Here is a 20,298-nt window from a genome sequence, read left to right as displayed (position 1 = left end):
AGTATTCCCAAAATAGCACTGTAGGCTCAAATCCAAATCTCAGATCTTCCTTAGAAATAAATTTATTGTGAAAATATTACACTCTTTCTAATTTTCTTCATGCGGTGGTTCAAATAGGTGAAGATTCCTATGAGACACTGATGAAGGTTGTGATGATAAGCCCACAGGAGTTATGAGCACCATAGGATCTTCTCACTCATTAGATGCATTGATGCATTTGGGGGTTTGTTTGTTTGTTTTGAATAGCAGACGTGCCCAGAAGGCAAAAGTTTCCTTTCATTAATCTTTTATGAGTCTGAAAATTAAATATAAATTAAAAGTTTGTTTAGCTAAAGGCCCTGATTTTACAACTTCCAAACTTAAAACCCATTTCTCTCATATCTGCCTGAATGGCTTATTGCAGCTTTTGCTTGTGCGGCATAGTTCTGTATAACAGGTAATGCCACCATATTGTGGCCACACATAATGGACAAGGAAGATAGCCTTGATGCAGGATGAAGGTACTATATTTCTTTATTAGTGTGTGTATGTTTTTAAGGAAAATGTATGTTTTGCCACATCCTTCAAAGAGCTAAGTAAAATATTGGAGAAAAACTCAAAAAATTCACAGAAATGATAGGGTAGTATTGTGGGAGGAATGAGTAGCACGGTTCAAATTTGCCATTTTCCTGAGTGCTGCACTGAAAGCACTTTCAGCTTCTGTAAGGAAAGCTAGTAAAATACAATCTTTGAAGGCCTCACTTCAGATGCCACATTTACATCTCTCACCCAGTGGGCTGACGGTAGGTTCTGAAGTGTAGATGTTCGTCATGAAAGTTCCCATAGCCGTGATCCAAGCGAGAAGCCAGAATTGCAAGTGATGGTGTTGATCATACCAACAAACCATATCCATTAGTTTCATCTGCTAGAAGCAGGTCTTTTGTTAAAAAGGGGGTCTTAATTGCCCATTAAAGGTCAAGTCATCCCATAACATTTTATGAAAGAAAACAGTATGCTGCTACAGGGAAATTATTTTCCCCTGCCTCCTGTGAGGCTGCAGCTAAGCTCCAAGGAACAGGGAATTCTGCAGGGAAGTGGAGTGGCTGATGACATCAGTATTCCTTCTAATGAAAAAGGTGTCCACACAGCATCCCTGTATTAGACCTGGTTCCATTATACCACTGCCCTAGTCCATCCCTCTGAAATTAAGTGCAGGCTTAATTAGGTGCTAGAAATTCAAGGAAAAAACATGAGGTTTCCTTGTGGATATCAGATTTCATTCTGATGTCTCCATACTGAAGGATATAACTCTGCTATGGTGATTATTTCTTGGCACTGGAAAAGGGTACAAAAGTTAAGTTACTTTTCCCGCGCAAAATGCTGAAATACTTGGTTTCCAGCCCAGCTGCAGAGTTGTGGTACAGGCAAGGGCAGGGCTGAGCATCATGGGCCACTTGCTCTGAAAGAGCCCCACTGATCCTGCAAGCAAGCAAGATTTACTGAAGTTGCATGAAGCAGAAGCAAAGTGGAAGGAGCAGGAAGATCAGCATACAAGTACAGAATAATGAAATTTGAACTGTGACACTGTACTGGGGGAATAAGCAGAAAGGTAGGGATTAAGTCAGAACCATTCATTTGGGGATGGAGTGTGTTCGTGACTTTCTACACTCCCCTCCCGCCTCATTTTTCTGGTTGTTGCTAGTGAGGTACATACATGCATTTTGAACATCCATCTACAAATGGGTCTAACCTGACAATATGTTAAAATGTAGAAAGGAAACTTTAATGAGTCTGAAAGACAGCATCAATTAACAGTAGAGGCATGGATTAATGATGTGTAATTCTTGTTTCTTCTCAGAGCAACATCAGTATCTCCTTCTGATGGGACAAATTTTCTAAAGACTATAGCATTCTTCCTGTGGTGATGGGGAAACAGGTGCCCAAGGAACCAAAGAATAACATCTCTTTAGGTTGTTGAAACCTTGGTGAGCTTTCCCAGCAGAATCTTTCAGACCTGCAGCATCCTTGCTGTTAATATATAGCTACATATATATTAACACTCTGAAAAAATGTGTTAATGTCTATAAAAAGCTGACAGTCCCAGTGGAAGAACAAGTATGTCACTACCATTGAATTGTTAATTCATGAAGTATTTTAAATCTAAGCTGTTAGCCAAAAAGTGGCTTTCCTACACTGCAGTAGATCTTCCAGTGCTTTCAAAATAGTTCAAGGTGACAGCAGCATGTTTCATGAACATACTTTTGTCACCATTGGGCCATCAAACAAATATTAATGGCCCAATAAAGCAAATGCCAGTTCCTTAGTAAAAGGAGTAAATGTGTACACCAACCTTGCAAGGAATGTTTAAATGATCTCATAAGTGCCTATTGAAATAATGAAAGGCAGGCCACAGCATATTTTAAATTACACACCTTGGCTTCAGCAAGCCTCTAGAGGAAGGCAATCTTGTATATTTAAATACTCAATATATAACTTTTCCTCTGAATACCTGCAATGTGAAATGACCTCTGGAAGTTAATGTTGCCTCTAATATTCTGTGATCTAATTTTGCTAAACCTGCATTCGTTCATGCCCACAGGGAGAAGGTGTGTGTGTCGGGGGGGGGGGGTGTTAGTTTTGTATACTGTGGCTGCTTCTAAGATTTCCAATAACTCAGGCGGGCCTTCCACATGTTTTACACTCACTGAGGACATCGGACTGCTGTGTTGGCCTGGGAGATATCTGCTATATAACATCTGCTATACTGAACATGCAGGACTTCTGACTCCACATTGCTGCTGATATCAGTGTACCAGATAGTTCATATTATAATTTGCACAGGCAGACAATATATGCATCTCTTTGCTCATATTCAGACAGGTCAAACATCGAGTATGAGCTATTGGGCATTCCTTAACATGGGCTACAGGTAAGCTGCTTAGGTGTTGAGAGCTTATTTCTACATCAACAAAGAGATTGCTTGCTAGGCAAAGTTTGGAGCCAAGTTTAAACAAGGGATGCTAAGGTACATTTCTAGGAATTTTCCTGCTAATTAATTGCCATTAATCAGGGACCACCATAGAGCAGCAGGATGCTATTCTGTAAATATCTTGAGAAAGGCAAGTAGAACAGCTCATTCTCATCCACAGCAATCAGCAGGATCCAGCTGCTTGGCTTCATTTCCTCTCTGGGAGGGAAGCCCAAGCAGCCTCTTTCCCTACCACCTTCCCAGAACCCACATGGAGGCTGAGTGGGCTTCACGCAGTGGAGCTTGGCAGCCACCCCACATGTACCTGCAGTTGACAGTGAAAGAGCTGGATCGTTTGTGAGTGATCCTGCTCTTCCAGCAGTGGCAGGAGTGGCAATGGGAACCAGTGACCTAGCTGACATTGGCTAGAGCCCCTTGGGCAGAGTACCAACCCTTCTTTGTCACCCTGGCCAAAGGGCTTTGTAGACATATGACCAGACTGTGGTTTAGTGTGTCATCCAGATTCAGACAACCCACTAAGGCACAGTGCATTTCGTAAACTCAACCATCCCCCAGGAAGCAGATGTCACACAAAGCCATTGTGTGATAATGACAATGGATCTAATATACATCAATGGATTTACTCTACATAGTACATAAATTAAAGACACATCCTATGGTCCTGCGAGAGCATTCTAGAGATAATATAGTTCATCAGTCTCCTTCCAAGGCCATCGCCACTGCTATGACCTCAGGAATTCATCTAAATAGAGAGACAAAATCACCACCATCACTCTTGCTCTGCTAGGCATAAAATTGCTTCTTTGGATTGCTCTGCTTTTGGAGGAAAGTATCTAACACATAACTAGATTTCATTTTTTGGTAGAGGACTAGTTGAGGATCCGACTAATTTAAGATTCATGTTTAAGACCCTGAAAGGTGTTTAACAATATAAATACAGCTATCTCTAAACTTTGTGACATTGCTGGAATCATCTGTCAGGTTCTGAACTGCTCTGTGGCTCCATCTGCTTGCCAGAGCCAGGATGGCCACAGCAGTGAATGCAGGAAACCAGCCCTGGCTCTGCTGGAACTCTCAGACCATAATGAGCACCAGCAGGGAGATCTGAGGGCCAAGCTAGATAAGAACAGGCTCTTCCCTCCAGTCTTGGCCTTGGCAGCAAAGGCCTCTGGCTTGCTGTGGTTCCTGCTTGGACTTTCTTGCCCTGCCCTTGGCTTTTGCCTACCATCCTTTATCCAGGTATCTGTGCCTCCCCAGACCTCTTCATGTTCCTGTTCCTTCCTTGGTCTTGTCTCCCTGATATTTGAGTCTGGACTGCTCCTTGACTATGCCTGTGCTTCTGGCCCCTTACTAGACTTTGGACCATTCTTGGGCAACACCCTTTCCATTGGACTCTGCCTGGTGTTTGGGCTTTGTTGCCTAGGTTCTGGTGCCCTGCCCTGATTCCTGCCACCTACGCCCTGGACTTTGACAGCATCTTCATTCCATTACTCGCATCTCTAGCACCAATGATCTGGAGGACAAAAACATTGAAACTCACCTGTGACAAGAGAGAGGATATACAGGTAGGTGGTTTGTTCAGAGAACCGGCATTCAGCTTACATGTCATTGCACAGCCACTACAGGAACAAGTACATAACCTGGGGGTACTCCTGCATCCAGTATTATCACTGGAGGCTTGTGTAGCTTCCTGGGCAAAGCCTTTTATCAGTTTGTGGTGACATACCAGCTGTGGTCTCTTCTGGACGAAGTTGACCTGGCTACACTTACCTGTACCTCTGGTCTTTTCTGGCATTGACTACTGTAGAGTGTTGTGCATGGTTCACCTTTGAAGAGTGTTGAGACTCTACAGTTAGTCCAAAATAAAGTTTTCAGGTTATAGGCTGGGGCCAGTCAGTGGCAATGTGTCTCATCAGTATGGAATAATCTCACTGGCTTCTGCTCTGTGTCTGAGCACAGTTCAAAGTGCTGGTATCTTCCTTTAAATCTCTGTATAGCTCATTGCATGAAAACATGCCTGTTCCCCTACTGGCCTGTCCAGCACTGAAGCCATCTTTTGAGACTATCCTCAAGTTCCTCCACCATTTGTGGTGAGGAAACTGGTCGCAGCTTATTTGTGGAGTTCCTTCAACAGAGGATGCTGATATTGTTCGATTTGTACTTTCAGACCAAGACTTTTTTATTATCTCAGGCATGTAAATGCACAACCACAGCATCTTGTTCTTTTAGTTGTGCATTTTATCTTGCTTACATAAAATGTGCAGGAAATGCTACTGAACAGCATTACATAAATCCTTTCCACAAACACAGTTTTTCATATGAAGAACATATAGTCATGGCTGGCAGGCTGTATATGGAGGGGGAAAATGAGCTACTAGAAGGCTCCATTGAATGGCATAAGTTGGCAACATCACATGTGCACTGTTTTTACCATTGCACTTTTTACCAAGAGGCCGCTACAAATTTAAACAGTAGTGATAATGTGTATAGCCTACAAATGTTGCCTGTTTATATTGATTCAATTGATATTTCTACATGATCTAGCCAGGTTGCAAGCCCAGAGGTAAGTACATGCAATTACTGATGATAGAAATCAAACCTTTGCTCACAGATATGCACACCCATTTTTATTACCATGCTCTGATCAAACAGATGTTTGCAGGGTTTTTCAATTTTTCAGAAGTCTACAAAATTGGTGTAACCAGAATTGACAAGCTAGAAGAGTGTGTTGTTGTTGTTGTTACATTTCTATACCGCCAATAGCTGAAGCTCCCTGGGCAGTTCACGACATTTTCAGTCACTCATCCAGATTTCAACCAGGCCCAACCCAGCTTAGCTCCAAGATTAGATAGGATCAGGCACTTCAGGTTATATGGAAGCTTTGTAAAAAATGTAAAGAAAAGGCTTATAGCTTGTCCTTCAGCTACAGGTTGCATTTGGCTTTCCAACAGACATAAGTAGATGTATTGTTTCTTGGTGGCTCAGGTGTCAGTCTTATCTCTGTGCTAGCTCCAGCCCTTTTTCTACCTCACAAGGGCCAGCAAATGGTGCCTCCCCTAGTGTTCACTGAATGACTTTCTGTCAGCCACTCCCTAACCTAACCTGATGTTGTGAGTGAACTAGACCACCACTCTTTGTAGGCAACCCAAAGTCATCATGCCTTAGATTCTGAAGATTCAGTTATGGGAGTTTTGGAAATTCAAAGAGAGGCAGAAGTCTTTGAAGCACACTCAAGGTCACTGCCCACAAGTTCCCAGGCCAGCCAGGAGACCAAAGAAGTTTTGGAAGAGACGTCCAAGAAGGGGGAAAAGGAAAGCCACTGCCTTTCCTGGTTTCTGACCCCATGGTGAGGCATTGGGAAAGATGAGCTACCCGGTTAGAGGGCTTGCATAGCTCTTCCTAGCTGGCCCTTCAGCAGCAGAAACCATCCTGAGGGTGGAGCCCCCAGCATTGCTGAAAGGTAATGATTTTGGGGAAAAGCTCCCAATTTGGGTTCAACACTTTTTACATGAGCAGCTTGATAGAGGGATTTTAGAGTTCCTTTGTCTTGTAGTTGCAAGGAGCCAATAAAAATCTGCATTGCAAAAAGATTGTCTCTGTTTTGGAGCCTAAGGGCAAGAAGGAAAGGGCCAAACTCAGGACACCTTCACTCATCCAATAAATTGAGCTATAATCCATGAAAGTTTATGTCAGAAAGTGTTAGTCTTTCAGTTATCTGAAATATAAAGAGTTTCAGATAACTCTTTATATTATCTCTAGTCCTTTGGACACATGTCATTTAATTTCACATAGGGATACTTTTACCAGCAGATGGTAGCATCGTGTTGTTGAAATCCTGAATGGATTAATCTGGAGTAGTTTCTAGCTCTCTTTGTTTTGAATTTTCCACTAATGTTACTCTGAACCTTCTTAGAATGTTTGCAATGGATTTCGCCGTAATCCGGCTTTTCTGCTGGATCATCATGCATTTTATTCTCAAACTGATATGCAGTTGGTTTATTTATATTAACTACATGCCTGATGTGTTCATTGAAACAATAATGTCAACCATACCAATTGCACAGTAAGTCAGCAGTTAATTCCTAAAACATATTTCCAGGTATAATCTGTTTTTTAAACATAACAGATGTGGAGCTAACTACTAGAATCTGTTGAAACATTTTCTCACATAATATTTTCATTCTGTTCGATGAACACAAAACCTTGCATGCTTTCTCCCACCAAGGAAAAATAACATGTTCTGAACCAAGTTGGGAACAACCCTGATAAAATTCAAGCTATCTGACTTGAGCATTTCCCCACATACTGCTGTCCTCCTTTTGTAATGCTAGAAACTGGGGTCATCCCCTGAGGCTAATTGCTGGGAAATCCAGGACAAATAAAAGGAAATACTTATTTACACAGTTCATACTTGAACTGTGGAATTCTCTTTAAAAAGAATGCAACGGGATAAGATATTCATGGAGGATATGCTTATTAATGGCTTCTGGTTCTGATGGCTATATGATCTCTCCAGGATCAGAGGCAGGGTGTCCCTGTCTACCAGTTGCTGGGGAACATGACTGGATGGGCCTTGCAGTCTGTTTGTGGGATTCCCACAGGCAACAGGCTGGCAACTGTGTATTCAGAATGCCGGCCTAGATGGATCCTTGGTCTGATCCAGCAGAGCTCCACTTACTTTCTTAAGGTCTTGTTGTCCTAACAACTTAATGTTAATTACAAAATTGGTCCATTCAGCAACCACAACAATTTGGAACCTTTCTGTAAAGCTCCTGAACTATGAAGTACAATCTCAAAGGGTAACATGCAATTACAAATCAATGTGAATAGTCAACACTTTAAAAAGTCATTTTTCAAATTTCGACTACTAGGTGGCGCTTTCTAACAAGTCTAGGAAGTCTGAAGGACAAAAAAAAAAAAAGCCTTTCACTCCCATGCTGTTCAGTCTTCAATGAGATTCTGTGATCGTGACATTTCTGTGTAATACATCTATAATCTCAGAGAATTCCACTTTGAAATGGAAATAGTGTGAATTCCAAAAAGTTAATTGGGAAAAAAACAGTCTTCACACAGATCCTTTCAAAATGTGATCTGATTAGATGCCTTTTTTCTTCCTTTCACTGAAATGAGAGCTTGGTGTGATTGTAAACAGACTAGCCACCATGAGCCTCTGGGACAAAGAGGTTCAGACTGCAACTTTTCCTCCTTACCTCCTGCCCTGTTAGTCACATAGGCCTTGCAGACCAAACTGGGTGTCATCAAAGCTTGGCTTCAATAACAGCTGGTGCACCACTGACAACTGAGTTCAAGGACTGGTCCAGCCCATAAAGTCCTCATACAGCATGAGCCTCAAAGCATAATCTTCAGTCAGAGCCACTTATCTCAGTGAAGAAGGCCTTGCCTGGCCAAGTTCATCCACTCCTCCTTAATTAACCTCCTTGTCTTGTAGGTTACTACTCTCAATTGCCCAGCTAAGGCCTCCTGATCCTAAGCAGCTGCTTACTGGAACTTGCATCCATGTTTAAGAGGAATGTACTGTTCACCTCAAGTCTCAGCAGACTGAGAGTTGTCATACCCCAAATTCTGAAACCAGACCATTTGCGGCCAGACCTGTGATAGTCCCTTAAACTATCCCTCTTCCCACCCTCAAACCATTTTCTGAGCACCAGCTATTATGGCAGGGCTGTTAAGTTACAGATGCATTTGGATATGACTGCTGACTTAAAGTTCCTGAGCAAGTTGGATGGCTTTAAAAGGGGATTAGACAACTTCATGAAAGATAGGATTATCCATGACTAGTAGTCCTGATGGCTATATATTAATTCCAGTATGTGAGGCAGTATGATTTGCATACCAGTTGATGGGGAACTCCAGCAGGAAGGTGCCAGTACACTTATGGATTTAATTTATTCAAAAATATTTAAGTCCTGCTCTTTAATGAAAAGACTCCCATAGCAGCTTACAAGAACCAGCAAGCAGACAATCCCTACCCTCAGGCTTACAATCTGGAAAAAAAATACAAGACACAAGAAAAGGGAAGGGAAGGAGGAGAATTGATGTTTACCGATCTGTCTGGAAAACTAAAGCATCAGTTAAACTCAGCTTTCCATGACATCTGTTCTAGGCTGACCTGTTCTTTGCTTGTAGACTGGACTAAATGGACCTTTGCTATGATCCAGCATAGCTGTTTTTATGTTTTTTAGAAAATGTGTTCAGAGAAGTCTGTACAACCACCCAGGAAGCCTTATGGCTAATGGGGTGGGATAACAATCTAATAAAAAATAGTTTTTATTATTATTATTATTATTATTATTATTATAACATTTCTATGCCGCCCCTTGCCGAAACCTCGGGGCGGCTTACAACATGATAAAATACATTGAAATACAATAGTACATAATAAATTACCATTAAATATAACAATACAAAAAATACATTGATTTACAAATACAAAATTAAAATTATCAGTATAAAATAAAAATATAGGATGAGAAAGAGAAGGAAGAAGAAGTTGCCCAGGCCAGATCATATGTTTTAACAATTGAAATGATGTTTAAATAAAAAGGTCTTTACCTGGCGCTGAAAAACCAGTAACGACGGTGCCAGGCGGACCTCTTTTAAGACTCACAAGTAAATTGCAAACTAGGACTCCAGTATTATGAAAGAAAGAATCACAACATCACTTAATACATCTTAATAGCTTAACACCTTTACTTGACAAACTTATTTTTATACATAAGCAAGATTTGTATTTTGAAGCAGTTTAATACAGTGTTTGTTGGGATTTTTATTAGAGCTTAATAGATGGGTCATCTGCTCCCAATTGTACTGGCAGTGACATTCCAGAGATTCTAGGCATTCAGTCAAGCATTTCCAAGCTATAACCCCAACTCCCTCATTCAGAAAGGTCTCAACTGACAACCCCATAGAGAAGAATCAAACAAAAATGCCACAGTTCCTCCTGCTGATCACAGTAATTTGCCAGGTGGAACAAACTCTACCCTTGCTTTTAAAGCAGACATCACACAGCTGCTTGTTTTCTGAATTGAGCCAGCTTTCCAGGAAGCTATGTCAAGAATTACATCCTTTGGCTTTGATTTTCAAAGTAGTCTAGGGTGCTGATTGCACTGTCTTTCAGATCACTTTGAGAACAGAAAATATAATCATACACCATCATATGCTGCCTGGAAGAGAACTAGGAAATGGTTTTTTGTTTTTTGTGGATGAGCCTATTAGTCTCCTCTGGCCCCCATATGGATGGGCGAATCTTATTATCTGGGAAGAAACAATGGATAATGTAATGGTTTCTTAATTATTGTCTAGTTCTGTAGGGTTTTAGGTTGCCTTGGTATTAAAGCTTCCAGATTGTTTTCCTATTCTGGCTGTGATTATGTCACTGGGTTAGTGTATTCTGTCACTGCTAAATGATTTCTCAGAAGTCGCTAACACATCCCGTTTCCCCCCCAAATGTTCCCTTCTCTTACAGCTTTTACACTTCGCAGCCTTATGAAGCTATATCTTGTTTTATTCTGAGAAATGCTCATCGTGATGTAATGAGACGGATGTCGGATCTGTTGTTATGAAAGGCAATTTGTGGGGACGCATCTAAAACTTTTCGATGCCGTTTTCACCCGAGCGTTTCAAAATCCGCTTATGGAGCTAGAGGATTGGGGGGGGGGGGGCTCATATGCTTTCCTGGAAACTTTGGAAAGAAGTTTAGAAGTCCCTTACGTCATGGGCAGCCCCGTCACGGAGGCTGCACGCCGCCGCTCTGTGCAAAGGAGCGCGCTGCGCTGCGCTGCCCTCCGCCCAGGGGGGCCGCCAGGGACGCCGCGCGCCCCCTCCGGGCTGGCGATGCCCAAAGACCTCGGGCCGGCTGCGGCTCCGCTTGCCTGGGTCGACGTGCGGGCTCGTCCGCCGCTCGACGGGGCTATGAGCATGGCAGCATGCCGCGTCATCCGCCTCTGATTGGCAGGGCTCCGACCTCTGGCCCTGCCCCCTTCGCTCTGATTGGCAGGATTCTGCGGTCCCGCCCCGCTTTCCTGGAAAGTTCTTGGAAATCTATCAAAGGTATTTCCTTGAACACGGAGCCGCCAATGCCGAATAAAACCGAAAACAACGAGCAACTTTTTTTTCAGCTGGATTTCCTCAAGAGATAGACAGGTTCATTTCAGCACGCTCCTTTTCCTCCAGGGGGGTTTATTTTTGGGGCGGCGGGGAGTATCATTTTGATCCCGGCAGAGCAAGACTGAAATCAAGATATCTGTTACGGACCCGTCTATTTATATCTATTCTTTTTTCTTACTGTCGGAACAGTGATGCGAATACAATACAATTCCAGGAATCCGCCACTTCCTGGAATAGATTAAAAGGCAGCAAACAAAAGATTACTAAGTAGTGCTTCCCCCCTCCGCTCCCCAAGCGCAGCATTACTTCAAGAGGCAGCACCGAGCTGAGCTGCAACTCTCTCCGCTCCCTGCTTCCATTCACTTAGGCGGAGGGAGATTATTTATTGCGATATATATTTATTGTTTTTTAATTCCCGTTTTTTATGGGCGATTTCAAACGCCATCGGGAAGGAAATATTTTTTCTTCTTAAACATATCCGTATCTTTGTCTTTGCTAATTCGAAAGCAATTATTTTGAGTGCTACCTTTTAACCTCAACCTCTGGGAAAGAGCTAAGGTCAAGCGCATTTTTTCTCCCGTAGCTTGCTGAGCAAAGACTTTCCGAATACCTCAAGTGGCTTTCTGTGAGCGATCTCCAAGGTGCTTTTGGGAAGGCTCGTTGGGAAAAATTCAGCCTTCTCTCTCCCAGTGAGTTGCTCATTGACGGTCGTACCTCCTGTTTGGGAACAAAGCTACGGAGAAGATAACCAAAGAGGGAGCACTTTTTCCCAGTTCCCTGAAGACTTGATGCTCTTTGCTTGGTCCTGGAGTGACATGATCCTGTGTGTTCAAGGGTAAGATTTTTGTATAGACTTAAAAGTTCTGTTTTTAATTCTGAAAAATTTACACCGATTATTAAAATGGAAAATAGCTTCTCCATCCAGGATATGTTGTGTTTATGTGTGTTTGAGTGTGTGTAAGTATGTGTGAGAGAGAATTCACACTTTTTTCTAGTAGAGCACACTAGAAAACTTACAGTACAATCCTCCCTACTCAGAAGTAACACTCCCTGAGTTCAAAGGCTCTAGATTGGTAGCCTTTAGGACAACACAAATTAGACTGGCATTTTTCTACCGAATTTGACTAGATACAATCTTGTTATTACCATGTGCACGTTTCTGAAAAGATCTCGTATGTACCTTGTCCAGCCAGATTAACATTTGCAGATCCTACAGGTTATTTTAGAAGCTGGGCAAGCCAAAATACTGGCCAGCTTGTAGGCGAGAAATATTTCTAGGCCTTTTAAAATTGTTCTGAAAGTGAATCCAATCGTGTCCCCCCACGCCCCACGCCTGCTGGAAGTAAGGGCTTCTACCCTCTCCTTTGGGCTTCTGCTTATAGCTGTGATTAGCACCTTGTTGACTTTCTGATTTCTTAATTTTTTACTCCTGTTCTCTTCAGTCCATGTGAAGAGTCCCATAACAGAGTTGCTTTTAATTAGTCTAACATTGTACACATTTATCTGTGTGCAGGTACTGAGTAGGGCCTGCTTCTGAGTAGATATGCTTAGGATTATGCTGTAATTTTGCATGTTATCTAAGCTATCAAATTCCCAACTGTTCCTTCCGAATTCATTTTTTTGTTGAACTGGTTCCTCAGTTGGAGTTCCATGGCACTCTATAATTATGTGTACTTCAGCCATTTGAATCGTACCCCAAAGTAGATTGAAACAGAGAGATTGCCTAATGTCCTCCATGGGCTTCATGACTGAGCAAGGATTTGAACTTGAACCTCTTCAGTCCAACCCTATCAGCTACAGCACATACTGGCTCTCAGCCCAAGCCCTTTTGCAGATACATCACACTTCAGTGTGCAAGAATTCGTGTTTCTCTCTAGCCTCCTATTGCACTGCACGTGGCTTACAGTTTTCCCTTGATTGTTGAGCAGTTTGCCCTAGGGCTGTAATGGCTGCTTCTGTTTCCCTTCTCCAGTGACAACATTTAGGAAGCTCTGCTTTATACATATTAAAATATACATATCTGTTGTATCACACATGCACACACTCCTACCCAAAAATGTTCCCCAACTTTCTGCTCAGTGAGTCTCTCCCATACTCCCAGTGGATGGTTGAGCCAGCTGTCAGCCACACACTCCCTCATACTTCAGCATCTCTTTTTTCTGTGTCTTGCCATGACACAGCCAAGCCCCTCACTCTGATGAAGAGCAGAGTCTCGTTTGTTTTCTCTTTCTCTCCCCTTTTGCCCTAGCTGAGCAGCCAGCAGTCATGCAATTACTGGATCTCAGCTACTATTTCCCCAAGGAGATAACATGCACACACAGAAAAGGCCATTGCATTGCAGCATACAGACAGCTCTGCCCTAGATAAAGGGAAGGCATGTTTTTTTTCCAAAGGAAAGAAAATGTGTTTTAAACCCTGCAAGCACAATCTAACACTGGAGATGGAATTGTTTGGCTTTTACAATCGATCTGTTTTCGGGGGTCCTTGTTTGCCAGGGATGCAGCAGACAGGAGTCACCAGGCGGGTCCCTTGCCCTCTCGGCTTAGTAATCCCAGCAAGGAGACCTCTGGCTCAAAGAGTCCCCTGCCAAGTATTTAGCCAGTTCAGGAAGTCATGTGGGTTACAGTGGCATATGCCCTCTTCTCCCCCTTGGCGAGCTGAAAGCTGCTGGTGCCAACCACAGTGACTGTTACTAGATGAGATCTGGGAGCAGGAAAGTAACGTTAGTTCATTGTCCATTTGGTCATCTGAATGGCAGACATCTGTCTTTGGCAGTGCGGGAGAAGAAGGGCAACCAATTTAGATCTTGTACATGACGGAACGAACAGAGAAGCACACATTTCTAGAAAGGGAAAAAACCCTATAAATACAGACAGGAACAGCTTCAGCAGTGCCTAGAATACTCTACTCCTGCTCCTGGAATATTCAAGGATGTTTTAGTCTTGCGGAAAATATGGAACAAGTTTTTTCTTTTTTCTTTGTTTGTTTATTACTCATATAACTAACTATATTATTAGCATAGCTATTAATGGAGCTCAACAGGGATTCATAAACAAACAAAAATCTGGTTCCTGCCTTTAAGGAACTTAACATCTAAAACAGGAGGGAGAGACAGAGAGATGACTAGAACGGACAGGGGTTGCAAGGGAAGAAACTCTGCTTAATCTAGATTCTAGACATTTGTAGGACAATATGAAGGTCACTAGTTGACTTCAGCCAGCAGAGTCTGGAACTGGAGATATTCTTCTTGCCCTTTGTTTAGTCACTTATTATTGTGCAAAGCATTATTAAGCCCAGCTTTGCCAGTTGGTACAACAGCTGCTTTGGAAAGCTCAGAGATTGTGAAAGATGCAAAGAAATGAGGATCACAGACCAGCATAGGTACTGTTGCTTAAGGCACACCAGGACAGAAAAGCTATTGAACTGAACCCAGTTGAGAAACTGGAGCATGGAGATGGTTATTGGAAGCTCTTCACATGAGAAGAGCTTTATATTGTTATGGGGAAAGGGTGAAGTCCAGGACAAAACATCAAGTGCTGTGGATTTCTAGCAGTACTGAGGTTCAGCATGTGCATCATGTTTGGTTACTGTATCTCCTTCTAGAAGGAGATACTAAGGAATGTGATTTACATGTGATTTCTATGATCTCCTGCTTTTCATTTCTAGGAAGACTCAAAAACTTGTAGCCCAGAAAGCCAAGGCTATTAGTTGATAGATTGATTGGTTTGTGTATGTAAAGAAATCTGTTTTCAGATTCCTTGTGGGTGGTAGTACTTTTTACCTGCTTTTCCTTTACCCATCTTTAAACTTCAGTTCTAAATTAGGTTAATGGATGTAGCATGATGGGTCTACAAGGAGAAACAAAAAGATGCAGGGTGCTGATGGGACTGGGTGGATAAGTGACCTTATCCCAGGCTTTTATCAGGGTATCACTGACACTGCAAGCTATCAATGCCATATATTATAGCTGACAAAGGTGACAGGTTTGTGCAAACGGGACTCAGACCTGTTGACTTTGTTGCATGTGCCCTTCATCCATTCTGCAGCTTGAACGAGGAGAAAATTGTGGATGTATAGATGACATCCCAGGAGGTCAGCATCTGATTGGTACAGTCTTTGGGGCAGCTAGAAAAAAGCAGTGTAATTGATGGGAGAGTAGGAGATGAAGCCAGGCAAAACCAGATTCAAGTATAGGCTGCATTGTAATTTACCCCTGAACTATATATTCTATTCTTTGAAACTCCAGTTCTTATAAATTTTGTGCTCATCATCCTTCCTCCACACAGCCAACCATATTTTACCATGCCTTGCTCTATCAAAAATTCAGGGTCAGGATTTTATTTTTTAAATGTTTCTTTAAACCATTTGAAAACAAACTGGAATGCACGGCTGTTTTAGAACTCATTATGGAGGAGCTCTGCCTGCATGGAGAGCAGACTGCCTCACCTTCAGCCTTCCCTCCAGCTACACTGATTCCAAAAGGAATTGCGGGAGCTTCATAGTGGTCCCTTGGTGAGAGGTCACAGAACATTGGCCCGTTGTTGTCATGGCTGGAGGCACCCCAGGGCCACTGTGGCACATCTGAGGCAGACGTGCGACAAGGTGTCTGTTGAGACCACCCTGAGAAAGAAGAGCCAGGCTCACCCACCGCCCACCACCTCCTTCACACTTTGCTATGTTCTAAATCCCCTTTATGTTGGAGAGCTTGACAGTGAAAGAAGACCTCTGGAAATGTTAGGTTTCTAGAGATGTTTGGAGGGAAATTCTTTATTAGAAAAGACAATAGGAACACCCAGAAATAACTGCAATAGTTGTACATCAAACTACATTTGAGTTATTATCTTAAAAGTATAAGGGAGATATAAACATTAAGGGCACAGTCCCATGGGAGAAACTCATGTTGACCTCAAGGAGATTGCTGGGAGTAAATATACCCAGGGTTGCATTTTTATCTGATTACAGGACGAATAGCTTGGGTACACATGAACACAAGCATACCCAGAAACATGCTGAAATTAGTACTAGATTTTGACCTAGATATTTTATTTTGTGCATGTATGTTAATAGTTATTCTTGTTTACAATTTATTCAGGCACTGTAGTGTCAGGAATACAGTGGAAAATAGAACACAATATTTGCAATGGGTCAGGGTGAATTTTAACACTTTATCCATATGTTACTCTTAGGACTTTCTAAAGCAGTTTTCTTTTCTCTCTTTTTAAAAAAGAGTAGATATTTAAGAGACATATTCAGGAACAAAAAGAAAAATACTGGGTCCATTTGTGTGCTTAGTTCTGCCGCAGGTCATCATGGCGGAGTCAAAGGATTTATATCTCTGTGGTTTCCTCTGGGCGTGCTGCTCCAAAGGTCACTCTTGCAGAATGCTGAAGCAGGCTGCATTGGTTGGGACCATATGCACGAATGTGCCCCTGTGCATGGTTGCTTAGGAGTAAATTCTGTTGAGTGGAACAGGACACTTCTGCATAGCCATGAAGGGGAATGTGCTGCCCGTTACCAGCTGCCTAAGTGGGAGGGCTAAGAGTGTGCGTCACTGCATGTTGTCCATGCAAAAGGAGGCCCTGCAGTGTCTACGAGGCTCACTTTCTTGGGAGTGAGTTCACAGTTGTGGTGCACGGGGCTGGCTTTCTTCTCTTTGTAATGAAACTCATACAGGAATCTGCTTACACAACAAAACCCATTGTAGTGCAAAGGATGCATATAATAAGCACAGTTATATGACCCAGCCTGGTTCCAATCAAGATTAAAAAGTATACAAAATGCTCTTCTTCAGATCCCATCCTTTGCTGGCAGAGGAGAAGGCCAGGAGACTGTCACTTGGGGGCCTTGAAGTGAATTTGTCGGAGCAGATCATGCAGCCTCTCTCGGTCGCACCCTTCCAAGAAGGGTCAGTTCCTCCCTTCGTGGCGCCCATGCCTGAGAGCAGCCCACCTCCACTACGAGACCCAGAAGAGGATCTGCTGTGCATTGCCAAAACATTTTCGTATCTGCGGGAATCTGGTAAGAGGCCTGAGGCGGAACGTCTGACCCGTGAAAGTCGAGCCGATTGCATTCCTGACCTGCACATGGCAAGGGATGGTGATGAAAGGCCCCCTTACTGGAAACTGCCTGCAGGAGAGAGACAGCTTGCATCAGCCTCACCCAGCCTGGTCCACCTGATGTGTGGGCTGCAGCTCCCAGAATCCCCCAGCCAGTTCGGAGTGGCTGACTTGCAGGACAGCTCTCCTGGGGTGGGCCTGGACACCAGGATCAGAGATCCTGAATGGCAACATGATTACCCAGCAACTGATTACCTTTTTCCCAGAGTTCCAAGCTACCTGGCAAATGGCTGCTCAGGGCGGCTCCATTCAGGTTTCTGTGCAAGCAACTTCCGCTGAACTCAATGGGACTCACTTTGTGTGCAGGGCAGGGGCTCTGGCTGTGAGGGGTTGGAGCAACTTGGGACCATGAAACCTGGACTGAGACCCATGCGCTCTCAGCCCGATCAACCACACAGGACTGTAGTGAAAATCAGATGAAGCGGGAGAAGGGCTCTATGTGCCATTCAGGCCCCACTGGAGTCAGGGATGCCAGTGTGCTAGAAAAATAGCTACATTTCATTTCCCCCAAATGTGGCCCTCTTGAACCCAGCCAGGCCTTCTTCCTGTGTGTTTCTTATCCTTTGTTTTTCCTGGACTCCCTCCTAGGCTGGTACTGGGGCTCGATCACAGCCAGTGAAGCCAAGCAGCAGCTGCAGAAGACCCCAGAAGGGACTTTCCTGGTGCGGGACAGCACCCACCCCAGCTACTTGTTCACACTCTCTGTCAAGACCAACCGAGGCCCCACCAACGTGCGCATTGAGTATGCTGACAGCAAGTTCCGGCTAGACTCAAACTGCCTCTCCAAGCCGCGCATTCTGGCCTTCCCGGATGTGGTCAGCCTCATCCAGCACTACGTTCTTTCCTGCACTGTGGAGAGCAAGAGCGACACCCCTTACCCGCCCCCCATGCCCTCGCCTCCCATCCAAAAGGAGATGGCAGCGTCAGCAGTGCACCTGAAGCTCATCCAGCCACACAGCCACAAGGACTCGGCTCCCAGCCTGCAGCACCTCTGCCGGCTACAGATCCACCGATCCACCACAGAGACGGAGCAGTTGCCTCTACCAAAGAGAATGAAGGACTACCTGAAGCAGTACCCCTTCCAGCTCTGAGGACGCTGCCCTTGCCTCAGGCGGACAGTAGGGATGACCTTGTAAAAATCCAGATGGGACAGAGATATGGCCTTGCCCTGCTGGCATTCATAGGTGACCCAGGAGGCGGTGGCCACACAAGAGACCGCGCCCCTCCTCACCCTCCCTGTATGCTCACCAGTGACCCCGATTCCATTCCTATGCCATGGAGGAGGCTGCTTGTGCCAGTGGCACTCGTGTGGTACGTGGTTCCAGTGTCCAACCTCAGGGCATCTCTCTTTTGCGGACTGTGGCTTTGAGGAAATGCTCTGGGCTTGTGCACACTACTTGAATTTCAGGGTCAACATCATACCGGGAATGTCCAACCATTGTTACTGTCACTTATTTATACCCATGGTAGATTTGACTCTTTCTCTGTCTATCGTTTAGATTGTTTTTACTTCTTTTTCTTTTATAAACAAAGTGACTAGAGATGGGCTTCAGCTGTAGCTCTCTGAGGTAGCCCAATATGCTTAGGGAGTTTGACTCTAGACTTCAGTTAAGCTTTCTGCCTGCTGCCTGCTCCATAATCCTTGGTGGTGTGTTTCAGCCTTCCCCAACCACTGTTAGGCACACACTCCCATCATCCTCAGCCAAGGAGACCTGTGCTGGCTGACAAAGGTGAGAGCTGTGGTTCAACACATCCTGAGGGCATCAGGTTGGGGAAGCGTGGATACAGTCTGAATTTCCTGGAAGAGAGTATAAGTTTGACTCCAGTCACATTCAGTGTTGAGACCTCAGCCCTCAACATTGTGGCACACAGAATACCTCCTTTCCTCCCAAGGAGGGTCTTTTTCTCCCCTTCCATCTTCCCTTCTTTGAAGAGGACAATCTCCATAAGAATCAACCGGTTAGATTCTAGTGAATTGCTTTCAAAATAGCAACAGCAGAGGGGCTTGGGTACCTGTCACAGGAGCTTCAACCAGTTGCTTTTGAGGGATGAGCATTTTCCAGCCTTAGGATAAAGCTGGTTCCAACTGTGCTGCTGGGTCATCAAACTTGTGACTATAGTCCTTCAATGACAGAACTCAGCAGAGCATACGCCCTCATCTGTGGGCACTTATTATCATCCCACTTCCACCTTCGTACACAATATCCCAGCAGTCCTAGATACAAGACACCAGCACAAGTTGTGTAACACTGAGAAAAATACCTTGGCGTTAATGCTGCCTTCCATTCATTTGCCAGTCTTAGGGCAAGTTCTCTGAAGAAGGCTAATTTATGCAGTCAGAAGAGAAGTTTGTCCTCCATTGCAAGTCTAAATCTTCGGGGCAGTTACAGATAAACATGTTTTCATAGGCCTAAGGTTTTTAAGAGTGATGCTCTTGCTGCATCAGAGGGTGAGATGTAGGATGGTGTAAGATCAGCCTTCCCCACCTGAGGCTCACCAGATGTGTTGAACTACAACTCCCATCCTAAACAGCTGGGGAAGGCTGGACAAGACCATAATGTAATTTGGGATGAGGGGAAATCAGGAGCAATTGCTCCCATCAACCTTCCAGCAGCATGACCTGGTTATGCCCATTTTTTCCATGTGTTCCCCCCTGAATGTTACTGTATTTCTGGTTTTATTTAGTCTATTTTGATAATTAACAGACAATATGTGTGTGTGTGTGTGTGATGTCTGGTTTGTTGATCACTGAGCGCTCCACTTGTGCACTGGGGCCAGTGTTGGAGCAAGGGCAAATGAATGAGAAAAGAAAATATATTAACAACAGAATACAATAAATGATTTTTTGAATATAAAAATAGGTTGCATTGTAAAGTTTTCTGACTGTCCAGCTGCAGAAGCGTTTCGGAGGACCAGACGTTTAGTGATAATTTCAGCAAAGGCATTTGCTATCGGGATAGTCCTAAATACCACATCTGCTACATCATCACCACCACCACATTGCTGTTTTGTGACACAGCTGAATGGGGCTGCAAGGAAGTAAGAGGCACAATTTAAGAATAAATGTTCTGCAACATGCTTTAAGCC

The 20,298-nt window shown here is 43.8% G+C and overlaps 1 protein-coding gene across 1 annotated transcript; it reads left to right on the top strand.

Annotated features, from left to right (window-relative positions):
• The first annotated feature begins 11,134 nt into the window (after positions 1 to 11,134).
• Positions 11,135 to 20,069, top strand: CISH (cytokine inducible SH2 containing protein). Its single transcript, XM_044451402.1, has 3 exons — positions 11,135 to 11,930; positions 16,887 to 17,113; positions 17,800 to 20,069. Exons 1-3 carry the CDS (start codon positions 11,884 to 11,886, stop codon positions 18,300 to 18,302), a joined length of 777 nt encoding a protein of 258 aa, XP_044307337.1. The 5' UTR covers positions 11,135 to 11,883; the 3' UTR covers positions 18,303 to 20,069.
• The last annotated feature ends 229 nt before the right edge of the window (positions 20,070 to 20,298 follow it).

The sequence above is a fragment of the Varanus komodoensis genome, unplaced genomic scaffold (genome assembly GCF_004798865.1).
Source record: "Varanus komodoensis strain SLA01 unplaced genomic scaffold, ASM479886v1 scaffold6_2, whole genome shotgun sequence".
Taxonomy (NCBI): Eukaryota; Metazoa; Chordata; class Lepidosauria; order Squamata; family Varanidae; genus Varanus; species Varanus komodoensis.
Note: the sequence above shows the minus strand (reverse complement) of the source record. Positions and strands in the feature narration are given on the sequence as shown.

Coding starts and splice junctions, on each gene's coding strand:
- CISH (XM_044451402.1), top strand. CDS start 11,884: ATGCTCTTTGCTTGGTCCTGGAGTGACATGATCCTGTGTGTTCAAGG. Junction 11,931..16,886: donor ATGATCCTGTGTGTTCAAGG/GTAAGATTTTTG, acceptor GCTCTTCTTCAG/ATCCCATCCTTTGCTGGCAG. Junction 17,114..17,799: donor TTCGTATCTGCGGGAATCTG/GTAAGAGGCCTG, acceptor ACTCCCTCCTAG/GCTGGTACTGGGGCTCGATC.